This window comes from Salmo salar, chromosome ssa03 (genome assembly GCF_905237065.1).
Source record: "Salmo salar chromosome ssa03, Ssal_v3.1, whole genome shotgun sequence".
Classification (NCBI taxonomy): Eukaryota; Metazoa; Chordata; class Actinopteri; order Salmoniformes; family Salmonidae; genus Salmo; species Salmo salar.
The window spans coordinates 54,308,653-54,322,235 of record NC_059444.1 but is presented as its reverse complement, the minus strand read 5'-3'; the positions used below and the strand labels follow the sequence as shown (position 1 = coordinate 54,322,235).

Sequence of the window (13,583 nt, the reverse complement as noted above, 5' to 3'; positions counted from 1 at the left end):
TCAAGCAACGTTCAAGTCCTGTTGCTGCAGAATTATTTTGCTGCGACAATACTGGTCAAATTAAGATGCTACATCTGTATACAGGAAATAGGGTGCCATTTTTGGACAAACTCATACGAGCATAGAGCATAAGGTGGCCCACAGGTATCAGATTTCAGTTACAGTTATGATCATGGATGTAAAAATAAGTAATGATTGTTCAGGATATACCTTCAGTTTGGCTTTGCCTTGTGTCTGCTAAATATAGATTCATTAGGGACAGACAAAGAAAGGAATAGGATAATGAAGGTGGATATAAAGGGATGGATTAAGGAAGTTGGTTGATGGTTTTAATCCCCCATGAGAAAGAATGGTAGATGAGAGAGACTTTGAGATAGGGATGGGCATAAATTAGAAATTAAAATTAGAAAATGCAACTAAAAAATACCCTAAAGACCAATGTATCAAAATAAAATATTAGATACTTTTGCAAAGTATTGTATTTAATTTAAATACATGTCTTTTGTATTATAAAATACAAAAATACATTTGCAAGTAACCAGCCAAACAGAAACAACATTCTCAGTAACGGTTACAGAAACGTCTTTCTTCCTACCTTACTTGAATGCACTGTCACTCTGGATAAGAGTGTCTGCTAAATTACCAAAATGTATATATGAAAATTAACAACTGCAAAGTACACTGGGTATTGTAATTGGCCTTGTTTCGGGGTGGTGCTCATTAGAATAATACTCTGCATGCCTTGCAATTGTTCATTTTTACATATACTGTACATTTACATCAAGTTAATTTAGCAGATAGTCTTATCACTCCATAGTGCCGTCAGACTTTTGATAACAGTGTAGGGTGAAAGAGGGCCACAAAATGTTTAACTTCTATAAAGAAATGGTATAGAAAAGTATTTTGTCATTTGAAAATTACGGCTTTCGAAAATATATTGTTACAAACTACATTGGACTGTATTTCAGCCCAGTGGAATACAACGTACAAAATACTCAGAAGTAGTTTAAATACGTATTTCAAATACATGTAACAGAACTACTACCTATCTCTGCTTTGAGAATGGTTAAGTGTGAGAGACAGGGGAAGTTGGAAGATGCAGGACTTAGGAGATGAAGAGAGTGACAGAGAGAGAGGAGGAAAGAGAGAGCGATATAACACAGAAAGAGAGAGTTTGTGAGAAAGAGTGACATCAAAGGAGGATTTAAGGACAGAGCCCCTTGAGCGGGAGAAAATTAGGTAAGAAAATCAGATGGGTGGAGGGAAGGCAAGAAAGAGCGAGGGCAAAGAAAAAGGTGTCAGGTGGAATGGGTGCTGGAGACTGAGCAGGTGATTATTAATAGCAGGGGTTTGATTAGTTAAGTGTGGTTAAAGGAAGCGATAGGGTTTCCATCTTTCCCTCCTAAAATAGGCGGAGGGGAGGGGTATAAAAAAGAAAGGAGTGGACCCTCGTCTCTTTATCAGACCTCCACCCTACCTCTCTGGCCCATTTCTCCATCTCCTTCATACTACTCCTCACCTTAACTCAGGTAAGGCTGCGTGCTTTGGTCAACAACCAGGATTGGGGTCAATTCCATTTTAATTCAGCCAAATCAGGAAGTAAACATTGGGATGTCAGTTTACTTCCTGTATTGACTGATTTGAAATGGAATTGACCCCAACCCTAGTAATAGCATGGAAGAGGTTTCATCAATTGGTCACCACAATAGAGAATATCTCTAATTCAATTTTAGGCAGTTTTGCAGTACACTTACTAACAACTACTTTGGGAAAAAAATGACAAAAGTTCTACGCAAAGTTGTGAGGGTAAGCTCTTGTTTAAGTATGTAGGTAGTTACGTGTTGGAAAATAGCATGAGCAGGTGCAATTTGTGGTGTTAGTTGTATAATGGGAATGGGTACTGTATAAAGAATATGAACCAAACGACCAAACCTTTCAATAATGATGAAGAGGACATTAACTAAGTATGGTGTAAAATGCTGACACTGGGAAATTGTATTTATTAATTACATTTTTTAACTCAGTCGCCTATCGGGACCATAACCTTCCCTCATTATCATTCTGTATGTGATTACGTTGAGTCGTTGAGTATGATTAGTGCATTTGCATGATACTCATCTGCTCATATCTCTATGTTAATGCATATTCATGGAGTCAGTGAACTGTTTTAATGGCTATAGCCCCTGTTAATTAAACAGAGACAAATAACAACCCAATGGGGCTCTGGTCAAAAGTAGTGCGCTATATAGGGAATAGGGTGCCATTAGGGACATATTTAATGTGTTGTTTGTGTGTCATAATGAAATATATACGACTTAAAGACTTCAGATGTTGATTTAAATGCAAATAGTTGGCTTAAGCGACATACACATTTCTATTTATTTAATAATATAATATTATTCTGTTTGTGTTTTATGTAAATGTCTCGTGACGTGGTTTCGTTATTGACATGTTTGGAATTTGCATGTAGATTATTGATTGTCCCATTGTCCCAAATGGAATTATGAGACGATGTGATTAGTTGATTAGACAAGATTACATTATCATAGCGGTTCCTTTGTGTGCCAGCCAGGAGAGTCCCTACTACTACACAATGCCTATTGTTGTGGCTGCTCAGTCATTGAATTGTGGGTACTTTGGTATCCAGACCTGGGTTCGGATACTATTTGAAATATTTTTATCAGCCTATCAGCCTACCTGGACAACCAGATGGGCAAGGTTTGCACTCGGACCGCTCTATTGGTTCCGTTGCAACAGTCAAATTTAGTCAAGTACAGGTAAAGTATTTGAAACATTTTTTGAAAGTATTTGAACACAGGTCTGATTGTTCAGTTGTACTGTGGTGGTACAGCAGGAAGGTAGCTCAGCAGTTATTTTCAGCACCATGCTGTGAGATAAGATAGTGGACTTTGGTGTTATGTCCAAAGATGATCCTCCACAATCCATCTGGGCGTTGTTATTATGGAAGTGCCACTCGGACCACTGCTCTTTGTGTTTTGGTATCGTTAGAATGACGAGAGTCTGACTCCACTTTTTATAATGAAATCAATGACTTGTTGAATCAATAGCATTTGTTCTGATGGACAGTGAATAGCAAACATTAGATTGGATACACTTAGCCATAACTAAAGACATCATTACCGTTGGAGCTACAGCATTGTGTTGTAGCCACCCAGTTGACCTGTTCTCGACACACTTTCAGCAATTCATTTACAAGTTGGCTATCATTCTGAATCAAAATCCTCCAATAAAATGTTTCTGCTGTACAGTATGCTAAAAACAAGCACAATCCCCAATTTGTTGTGTTTAAATCATTCTGATTCACTTGCATAGTGAGTATTTAAATGTAAAATCAACTGTAAGTAAGAGCTCTACGAGGTACAGTTGAAGTCAGAAGTTTACATACACTTAGGTTGGAGTCATTAAAACTCGTTTTTCAACCACTCCACAAACTTCTTGTTAACAAACTATAGTTTTGGCAAGTCGGGTGGGACATCTACTTTGTGCATGACACAAGTACTTTTTCCAAAAATTGTTTACAGACAGATTATTTCACTTATAATTCACTATATCACAATTCCAGTGGGTCAGTTGTTCACATACACTAAGTTGACTGTGCCTTTAAACAGTTTGGAAAATTCCAGAAAAATATGTCATGGCTTTAGAAGCTTCTGATAGGCTAATTGACATCATTTGAGTCAATTGGAGGTGTACCTGTGAATGTATTTCAAGGCCTACCTTCAAACTCAGTGCCTTTGCTTTACATCATGGGAAAATCAAAAGAAATCAGCCAAGACCTCAGAAAAACATATTGTAGACCTCCACAAGTTTGGTTCATCCTTGGGAGCAATTTACAAATGCCTGAAGGTACCACATTCATCTGTACAAACAATAGGACGCAAGTATAAACACCATGGGACCATGCAGCCGTCATACAGCTCAGGAAGGAGACACGTTCTGTCTCCTAGAGATGAACGTACTTTGGTGCGAAAAGTGAAAATCAATCCCAAAACAACAGCAAAGGACCTTGTGAAGATGCTGGAGGAAACCGGTACAAAAGTATCTATATCCACAGTAAAACGAGTCCTATATCGACATAACCTGAAAGGCCGCTCAGCACGGAAGAAGCCTCTGCTTCAAAACCGCCATAAAAAAGCCAGACTACGGTTTGCAACTGCACATGGGGACAAAGATCGTACCTTTTGGGGAAATGTCCTCTGGTCTGATGAAACAAAAATAGAGCTGTTTGGCCATAACGACCATCATTATGTTAGGAGGAAAAAGGGGGAGGCTTGCAAGCTTGCTTTGCTGCAGGTGCATCGTGAGGTAGGAAAATTATGTGGATATATTGAAGCAACATCTCAAGACATCAGTCAGGAAGTTTAAACTTGGTCGCAAATGGGTCTTCCAAATGGACAATGACCCCAAGCATACTTCCAAAGTTCTGGCAAAATGGCTTAAGGACAACAAAGTCAAGGTACTGAAGTGGCCATCACAAAGCCCTGACCTCAAGCCTATAGAACATTTGTGGGCATAACTGAAAACGCGTGTGCGAGCAAGGAGGTCTACAAACCTGAGTCAGTTATACCAGCTCTGTCAGGAGGAATGGGACAAAATTCACCCAACTTATTGTGGGAAGCTTGTGGAAGGCTACCCGAAACGTTTGATCGAAGTTAAACAATTTAAAGGCAATGCTACCAAATACTAATTGAGTGTATGTAAACTTCTGACCCACTGGGAATGTGATGAAATAAATAAAAGCGGAAATAAATAATTCTCTCTACTATTATTTTGACATTTCACATTCTTAAAATAAAGTGGTGATCCTAACTGACCTAAGACAGGGAATTTTTACTAGGATTAAAAAACTGAGTTTAAATGTGTTTGGCTATGGTGTATTTAAACTTCCGACTTCAACTGTATATGAGTCCAGACACACAATGCCGCAAAATATTATCTCACCAACAGCACACAGACGTACATATATGCATGTACATTAACACACACACAAACTCATCCCCACCCCATGGGAGCATGCACACACACACACACACACACACACACACACACACACACACACACACACACACACACACACACACACACACACACACACACACAAACTCATAACCCCCCCATGTGCCCACCTAACCTATACCAAGCACTAAGATCAAATCTAAGTTCACACACATATTAGCACACGCATTCATAGACACAAACCCACACTCTCACTCACACACTGACACTAAAAACGACCGCGTTCAAACGTACACATGTTATAGTAAATTGAGATCGAGGGGGCTTAACTTAAGGGGCTCGAGTTTCTTGAGACACAAGTGCATTCTCCCTTGATCCCCAGAACCCCTCTTCCAAACGCACACGCACACACACCGACCATGCAGCTGTTGTACTGAAGGCTAGGAGTCGGTCCGTTCTGCTGTGGCGCGGTTGGGTTTCCCTCACCTCTGGGTGAGAAGAAGGGCACACGCAGGAAAAAAGGAGGGTTTCATATTTCTACTTTTCATTGGAGCCAAAGGGTTAGCCAAATGGAGGAGTGTTAGAAAGGGGATGGGTGAAAGGAAGCGCTATATCTCACTAAGATGAGGCTGACTGTTGAGGCATTCGCATAGAACAAACTGTGGAAAGAGGCTAACTACTAAATAGGGTCTTGTAGGATCCTGTAGAGATCCTGTAGGCGTCTTTTTGTAGGCTCTAACTCCACCATGGCTAATTGGCCAAAGCCTATGGGGAAATGAATTGGGTGTTTGGAGGGGTTTAGGATAAAGTCTGTGGTAAACAGGCTTAGGAGATTTTGTACGTTTCGTTCCATGAGATAATCTTCATCAGCTAATATCACTTTTTGTGAATGTTGAAGCATTTATGTAATCAAAACAAACATAAACCACATAAGCCTTACAGAAAAACCACATGAATTTCACGTGATCACATGTGAAGTTAATGTGATAACATGTGACCATGGTAACACATGCGAAATTATGATCTCATGTGAAATAAATGTGACAACATGGGGATGGCATATTTCAACATGTGATACCATGAAACTACACGTGACATTTGAGCACGTGAAAACACAGGTGTCGAATGTCATTGAGAATATTTGACTTTAAACGGCATAATTGACATGCATTCAGTTTAAACAGTCATGGTCCCCTGCAAGTTTAGTCTAGTTCCCAGGACATCCCCAACAACCTTTTTAGAACATTGTGTCATCCCTGGATTACTTGGGACTAAACCTCAGTTGTGATTTTAACTCACAACTTCTTTGTTGGTAGCCATCTGAAATGTCCTGCTACACCACCAGGTCTGTGAGCATAAAAGACATAGGGCTACAGACTTATTGGCAATAATACATTCCTGCACTTTACTAAAAGCTGCCCAGAATCAGGTAAGTAATTGCCCAATTATCACCACCAATGTTGCATTAACCTAAAACTAGCAGTGCTAGACATAGAGTGTACATAAGTATTTGGGGGATTTAAACTTTCAACCGTTTGGTTGAGTGCATCAAGGTTTCTGCAGTGCCACCGGGTTCATGCTTATTGCTTGGAACGTGGGACATACAAAAAAATAAGGGTATGGTTAGTGTACAGTGTTGTTCCCTTGGTTACAAATAAAAAGTAGAAAACGCTTCATTAAGCTACAAAAGTGTCAGTGCTCAACTTTAACATGTGTTGACAATACAACAGAACAGATTAACCGGAACAACATTTACTTTCACAGGTGGCCAAAAACAACTGAAAGTTATGCCTCCAGTATTCTGTATTCTGATCTGACATGCTGGATCATAGCTCAATAACCCAACTAAGTGACCCAACTGGCTGAGTCAAAAATATCCCAACACGTGTTCTGTCCACTATGTAGCCAGCTATGGGTTGCTTTTAACCCAGCATTTTTTGGAGTGCAGTAGCGATTGTACCTAGAAAAAATTACCATTATACTAGATTATCCACACAAGATATTGACCAGTACCCAGGGCCATATTAAGAAATCATTGGCCCTGGTGCCACAAGCTGTATATTTGTTGTGCATGCTTGCCAAAAAGGTTGGCTGCCAAAATAAAGGAAACACTTGAGTAAACGAGGGATTCAAATAATATGTTATGGTCTGGTGTGCATTTTACTGGCATGGTTTGTTTTAGGTCCACTTGTAGTCTTTATGCCAAGGCGCATTGAAGCTATTCCGACAGCTCGTAGCCAAACCCTTTATAGACACTATGTTGGTGTTTCCTTTATTTTGGCAGTTACCTGTATGTGCTTGTGATAACATTTTATCCACAGTAATATTTTTTGAAACTATTGTTCCTCTGTGGCTAAATTATGCTCTCTGGTGTATTTTGAGGATGGGCTCCTGTTGTTGGAAAAAAAACATATATATAATAACTGGGTCCCTTATGGGCTTGGGCCCCTGCCCCTGACTCACACAATTGACCAGTCACATGTATCTCCTCCCTTGATCTAACGATTAGCAGAGTGGCACCAGGAGAGTGGGCTCCTGAATCCCCCTGTGGTTGGCAGTTGCAGAATATTATATATGTAATATATACTGTGTATTTTTGGGGTAAGCCCCTGCATTAAGCCGGCCCTGCCAGTACCATGTGAATTCCTGTGTATCTCTGAAGGTACCTTATGTGTAACTTTGACCTTTTATTCTTGCCTAATACCTGGTTGTGAAGTCGGAAAATCAGATTGCTGGCATCCCCCTTACGGATAAACCACATGATTTCACATGTGGAAAATCACATAAAAAAATGTGAAGTGTTCCAAAAACATGTTTTCACATGATTTCACATGGGAAATGGTGTGTTTTTTTCTGAAAGGGAAAGGCTTCATAATTCATAAAGGTCATTTTAACTAACTGATATTATCTTATAGAACAAAACGTATAAGATATGCTAAGCCTGTGTTAACCTCAGACCTTATTTTCCGCGTTTATCCCAAAACCCCATTCTTTCCCTATTCATTTCCCCCATAGGAACGGCTGAACGAACCAGAGGCAACGCGTTTTTTAGGACTACAAGCTGGCGAGCTCTATTGTACTATATATGTCTAGCTGGACCTTTTTGCTCACTTATCCCATGAGCCTTTGCTTCAGCGGTGTCTTAGGGAAATATCTTAGAGCACCCTACTTGGCCCTGACGTCCTGGAGCAGGGCCACCCCTCGGGGGCCATTGCAGACGTAAACTAATCCAAAAATAGACTTATAAATTGCCCTCGCACGATATCATAGCATGGCCACCACACAGCAACCATACCTCAACCCTCTAATCCATTCCTCAATAACCCCTTAGTCAACACCACTCACTCCCCAGCTCTCCTCTCCTCTCCTCTCCTCTCCTCTCCTCTCCTCTCCTCTCCTCGCCTCTCCTCTCCTCTTCTGGGAGACAGATGGAAGCTGGGGTAGGAAGGGTAAGGTGATACGTTTATAAGTACGAAGCAATTGACTTCAATGGCACACAGAGTTGGACACACGGCTCACCTTTCAAAGTGTGAGACAGAAGGAGCCCCCGGCCCACACTATAGCTCTACACAGCTCCAACTCTGCGGTATGTCCAACGGCCTCCTAGCTCCACAGCTCGTTCTTGTTCTATGGTATGTCCGACACAGCACAAGGCACAGATCCTATGGCACTAACCTTGCTGAGTAGACGCCTGGAGACCAGCCATGTTTCTCTCATAATAACCTCAACCCCCTCCCAAAAAAACACACACACACACTAAATGGAGAACTGAGCACCCCTCTAGTTTCTCCTCCTCCCTCCTTTCTAATTTGTTCTCTCAATATCTCGCTCTCGCCCTGATTTCCTTGCTCCAGTTCACAAGTCTCAGCAGTGTAATATGAGAATGTCTCTCTCTGAATGTCTTTGCTCTCATGTACCCTCGTGTTTAACTTGGTTCCCCCCTTTTCTTCTCCTCCTTCCTTCTCCCCCCCCCGACGTTCCAGCTGCAGAGATGGCGATGAACAGCATTCTCAACGCTGCCGATATCAAGAAAGCCCTAGACGCATTCGCAGGTGACCAAACACCTTTTACTCCATTTTATTTTCTTACATCACATTTAGGAACAGTTTCCCAGACATACATTAAACCTAGTCCAGGACTAAGAAGCATTCTCCATTGAAAGTTTTCCTGTTGTTAATCCAAGACTAGGCTTAATCTGTGTATGGGAAACCGTCCCATAATGTGTAAACAAGAAAATACTGAATAGAGGCAAAATAAATGGCTAATAATACTTAATAAAGGTATCATTCATTTATTGTATTGCACGTTAGTGGTTAATATGTGTTCTCGATACTAAAGTGTTAACAGGAGGAGCTCCTTGGTCAAACATACACATTGGATGGGTCCCAAATGGCACCTTATTCCCTATAGTGCCCTCCTATATAGCAAGTAGGGTGCCATTTGGGATCAACACATTTTTACATAATTATGATAATGTAATAGCACATCATATCTGACATAATTATGATAGTGTAATAACTGGTATTGTGTAACACATCTGCCAGAGGATGCCAGCTAGTCCTGGTGGCACAGTCCTCTAACCTATAGAATTGATATGACCACTGGCACAACACATGCTCTGGATCCACACATGCACATACACTCAGACAAACACTGTATCATAGTGTAAAAACAGTAATCTCTTAATGATTGTTTAGCATTAACGTTTAGCCTCTGGAGTGTTGTATCCAGGCAGCCACCTATGCTGTTTTTTGTATTTTTGTGAGTGTGTGCGTGTGCAAGCATCCGTGCGTGCGTGCCTGTCTAAAATCAAATCAAAGTTTATTTGTCACGTGCGCCGAATACAACAGGTGTAGACCTTACATCGAAATGCTTACTTACTGGCTCTAACCAATAGTGCAAAAAAGGTGTTAGGTGAACAATAGGCATGTAAAGAAATAAAACAACAGTAAAAAGACAGGCTATATACAGTAGTGAGGCTATAAAAGTAGCGAGGCTACATACAGACACCGGTTAGTCAGGTTGATTGAGGTAGTATGTACATGTAGATATGGTTAAAGTGACTATGCATATATGATGGACAGAGGGTAGCAGTAGCGTAAAAGAGGGCTTGGTGGGTGGTGGGTGGGACACAATGGCGATAGCCCGGTTAGCCAATGTGCGGGAGCACTGGTTGGTCGGCCCAATTGAGGTAGTATGTACATGAATGTATAATTAAAGTCACTATGCATATCTGATAAACAGAGAGTAGCATCAGCGTAAAAAGAGGGTTTGGGGAGGCACACAATGCAAATAGTCCGGGTAGCCATTTGATTACCTGTTCAAGGAGTCTTATGGCTTGGGGGTAAAAACTGTTGAGAAGCCTTTTTGTCTTAGACTTGGCACTCCGGTACCGCTTGCCATGCGGTCTGTCTGCGTGGATGCGTGCCTGTCGCGTGTGTGCATATGTATGCGTGTGCCTGCCTCCATTTGTGTCTGTACTCTGTGTGTATGTGTGTGTGTGTGCGCACACATGTGTGTGTGTTCACTAAACTGTGTGTGTATTATGCCGTGCAGCGGCTGACTCGTTTGACCATAAGAAGTTCTTTGAGATGGTGGGTCTGAAGGCCAAGTCAGCTGAGGATGTGAAGAAAGCCTTCCTGGTGCTGGACGCTGATGCCAGCGGATTCATAGAGGAGGAGGAGCTCAAGTAAGAGACACACACAACCAGAAAGACACAGACAGAGAGACACACACACCGACACTTTGACTAACTACACACTCCTTCATTTATTAAATAACATACAGTGCGTGGTGACTATCCAGTGACCACGTGGACATGCGTCCACATCCCATATCCACAAACAAACACTCACGTTTAACTGTTTAGGCACCAGAGCATTCCTAGTTTTTGTACTGTCTCTATTCAAGTCTCTCTGCCATCCTCCTGTTGTCCATAGGTTCGTACTGAAGGGATTTGCCTCAGACGGCAGGGACCTGACCGACAAAGAAACCAAAGCGTTCTTAAACGAAGCCGACAAGGACGGAGACGGCATGATCGGCATCGACGGTAAGTAAACTATTTCTCTGACCGACGGACACATATACTCACCTGTGTCATCATAGCGTCATCCGATTTTCCACAGACTCCACAGAGTGCTCTAACCTCTTGTCTCTCCTTGTTCTCTTTCAGAGTTCGTTGCCCTGGTGCACGAGTAATAGACACATCCCTAAACCGACTAGCGCTCCACCACCCGGCCCCGATATTCCCCCTCTCCAAGTCTGCAGCCTCCCCCACCTCATCCCTCCACCTGCCCTCACTGACACCCAGCTCTCTCCCACTCAAGCGCACTACTACTACTGCACTGGAGGAATGGGGTCGTGGCTCCCGCCCCCCACCCCGCTAACTTACCACTCTCCACCACTCCCACCCACAACCTATTTATTTTTTCCTTTTTATACAAAACGTATGTGTTTCTGTTTATGTATAGTTATCAGACCGCCTGGAAGGCCAATAACCTCAAGTTAAAATAATAATGTAGATATTTCAAAATGAGAGAAAGTCATTTTACTTCACCCTCCTTTTACTCTGTCCCTCTTCCCCCACTCTTTATCTTTATCTGTCCTTTGTTTCTGTCTCTATTTCAACTTTCTGGCATTGCTCCTTTCCTTTCTTCCCCTCTCTCCTTTGGTAATGAGCTGTTGTAAAAACACACCAAAAGATGAAGCTGTGAACGAACAAACTAAAATAAATTTAAAAAATGCCTCAAGAGCAACTGACTCACTCCGAATGCTTCCTCTGTTTGTCTCCTTCTCTTCTCCGATTGGGATTGCTGAGCGATTAGTGCTTTTTGAGGTCGGTTCGGTTTCGGTTTGATTACAAAAAAGTAATCGCGGTTTTTGATTTCGGTTTCAATAATATATTTAGCCTTATACTGCAGTGGGCTAAATCAGAGTCACACAGAGTGTTGGTTAAATAAATCTACTTTGAAACAAAAGTATACCCCTCATTCACATGTTTATGGGCTTAACAAAAATAAGACACCTGTACCATGTCAGATATAGAGTTGAAATGTATTACATTTTGAGTTTGCTTCCCAATATTACATCACAGACGACAGAAATATAGCAAAACAGTTTGACATAGATTTTCAGCGGCTTTTTTAAAAAGGATGTTAATGAATTGTGAAGTTATGAAAACTATTAATAACATTCCATCAATGAGGCCACTAGAGGGCAATTTGGTCCTTTGACTGCAGGAAAGGGGTACACATTAAATTCATTACGAAATAAAACAATTTTAATGATTTTAAAGCTTTTTAATGGAAATTACAAACCAAAAATAGTGAACATTATATTGTCAAAGCATTTCAAATATTCCATTGTCTCTGTCAGGTCCACATTGGGTAGACGTCCATTGAAAAATAGAAAATTACTATCATAATGATAACATATTTCAGTACATTACTTCATTTTTATCTGATGTCTTTATCATTTTTAAATCCTTAAAGTCATCATCTCATCTCTGCTCAAGTAGTAGCAGCCAGCCATCCCGACCATCTAACAGTATTTCTGTGCTTCATATACCGTACTGTCTTTAGTCATCCTATTTAGCTAGGCTAGCCTGTCTAATAATGTTGCAGAGCAGTCTGTTAAAAAAATAATTTTACTAGTTCTTCAAAGAAGGTAAGGCATACTTTCACAAATTGTCTCTGTTCCTCTCATCGTTGTGTTCTGTACATTCCTCTCATGCGGTCTATTTGGTCTGTGTGTATCAAATCCAAGCCGCGAAGTACAGACGCAATGGATTATGGTCATTGTAGTTAATTACCAAATTTCTGTGCTGAATTAGGTTTAATTATTGGCTTAATACTACAGCCAAGCGTCCCACATAGTTCTTGACTTGATTTTGCTCGTGAATATTGGATTTCTCTCTACAGAAACGGCGCGTTTGGGCTCACAAAAAAAAAAGAACTAAATGGAATTCAAATAAATGAACCGACGTCGGTTAATTGGTTGTTCAATACATTTCAGTTAATCGCTCAGCACTACCGATTGGCCCTCAATAACTAGAAAATAAATGTGTCAAATATCAACAGCAACTAAAAAACAGAATCAGAGGATGTGTTTCTGTCTGATTAAAGGAATTGGAAACAATGTGAAAAGCAGCTACCATTTTTATTCTAGCAGTAAAGTCAAAAGTCATTGTTTTGTTAGAGATATTACATTAGCTCAACACTCTCACATGTCAGCCATTTACATAGCTGGGTACACACTAAGGGTCATTTAGGTTAAGTATCCCCATTGGTGGATTAGAATTGACAAACCCTGGGTTCTTCACTAGAGTAGTAGGCCACCCTACTGCCTGCACGAGCAAACAAAAACAAATCTCATAGTACATTTACTAAAGGCACTGGACAAAACAGCACTGTTAAGTTAAGCGCTAAAACTCACTTGTCATAACAATCTACCTGCATGGCATTCCTAAGAGAAAGATTAGCTCACTGTGGTTCACTGTAGTTTAGAATCAAAGTGAAGTATTGGTTTAAATTGGCATACTGTTACTGTACAAGCAAAACTAAATGAAAGTGCTACTTGAAGAAAACAACGCAAAAAGCTTTGACAAA

At 40.9% G+C, this 13,583-nt stretch overlaps 1 protein-coding gene across 2 annotated transcripts in view; it reads left to right on the top strand.

Moving 5' to 3' along the window:
- The window catches only part of prva (Parvalbumin alpha), a 42,559-nt gene extending 29,438 nt beyond the window's left edge, over window positions 1-13,121 (top strand). The window contains exons 1-5 of one of the 2 annotated variants that reach the window (XM_014192424.2): window positions 1,291-1,529; window positions 8,961-9,029; window positions 10,534-10,666; window positions 10,917-11,026; window positions 11,150-11,728. In XM_014192424.2, the coding sequence (XP_014047899.1) occupies window positions 8,969-9,029; window positions 10,534-10,666; window positions 10,917-11,026; window positions 11,150-11,175 (330 nt within the window). In that variant the 5' untranslated portion in view covers window positions 1,291-1,529; window positions 8,961-8,968 and the 3' untranslated portion in view covers window positions 11,176-11,728. 2 annotated transcript variants of the gene reach the window in all.
- Window positions 13,122-13,583: the final 462 nt, after the last annotated feature.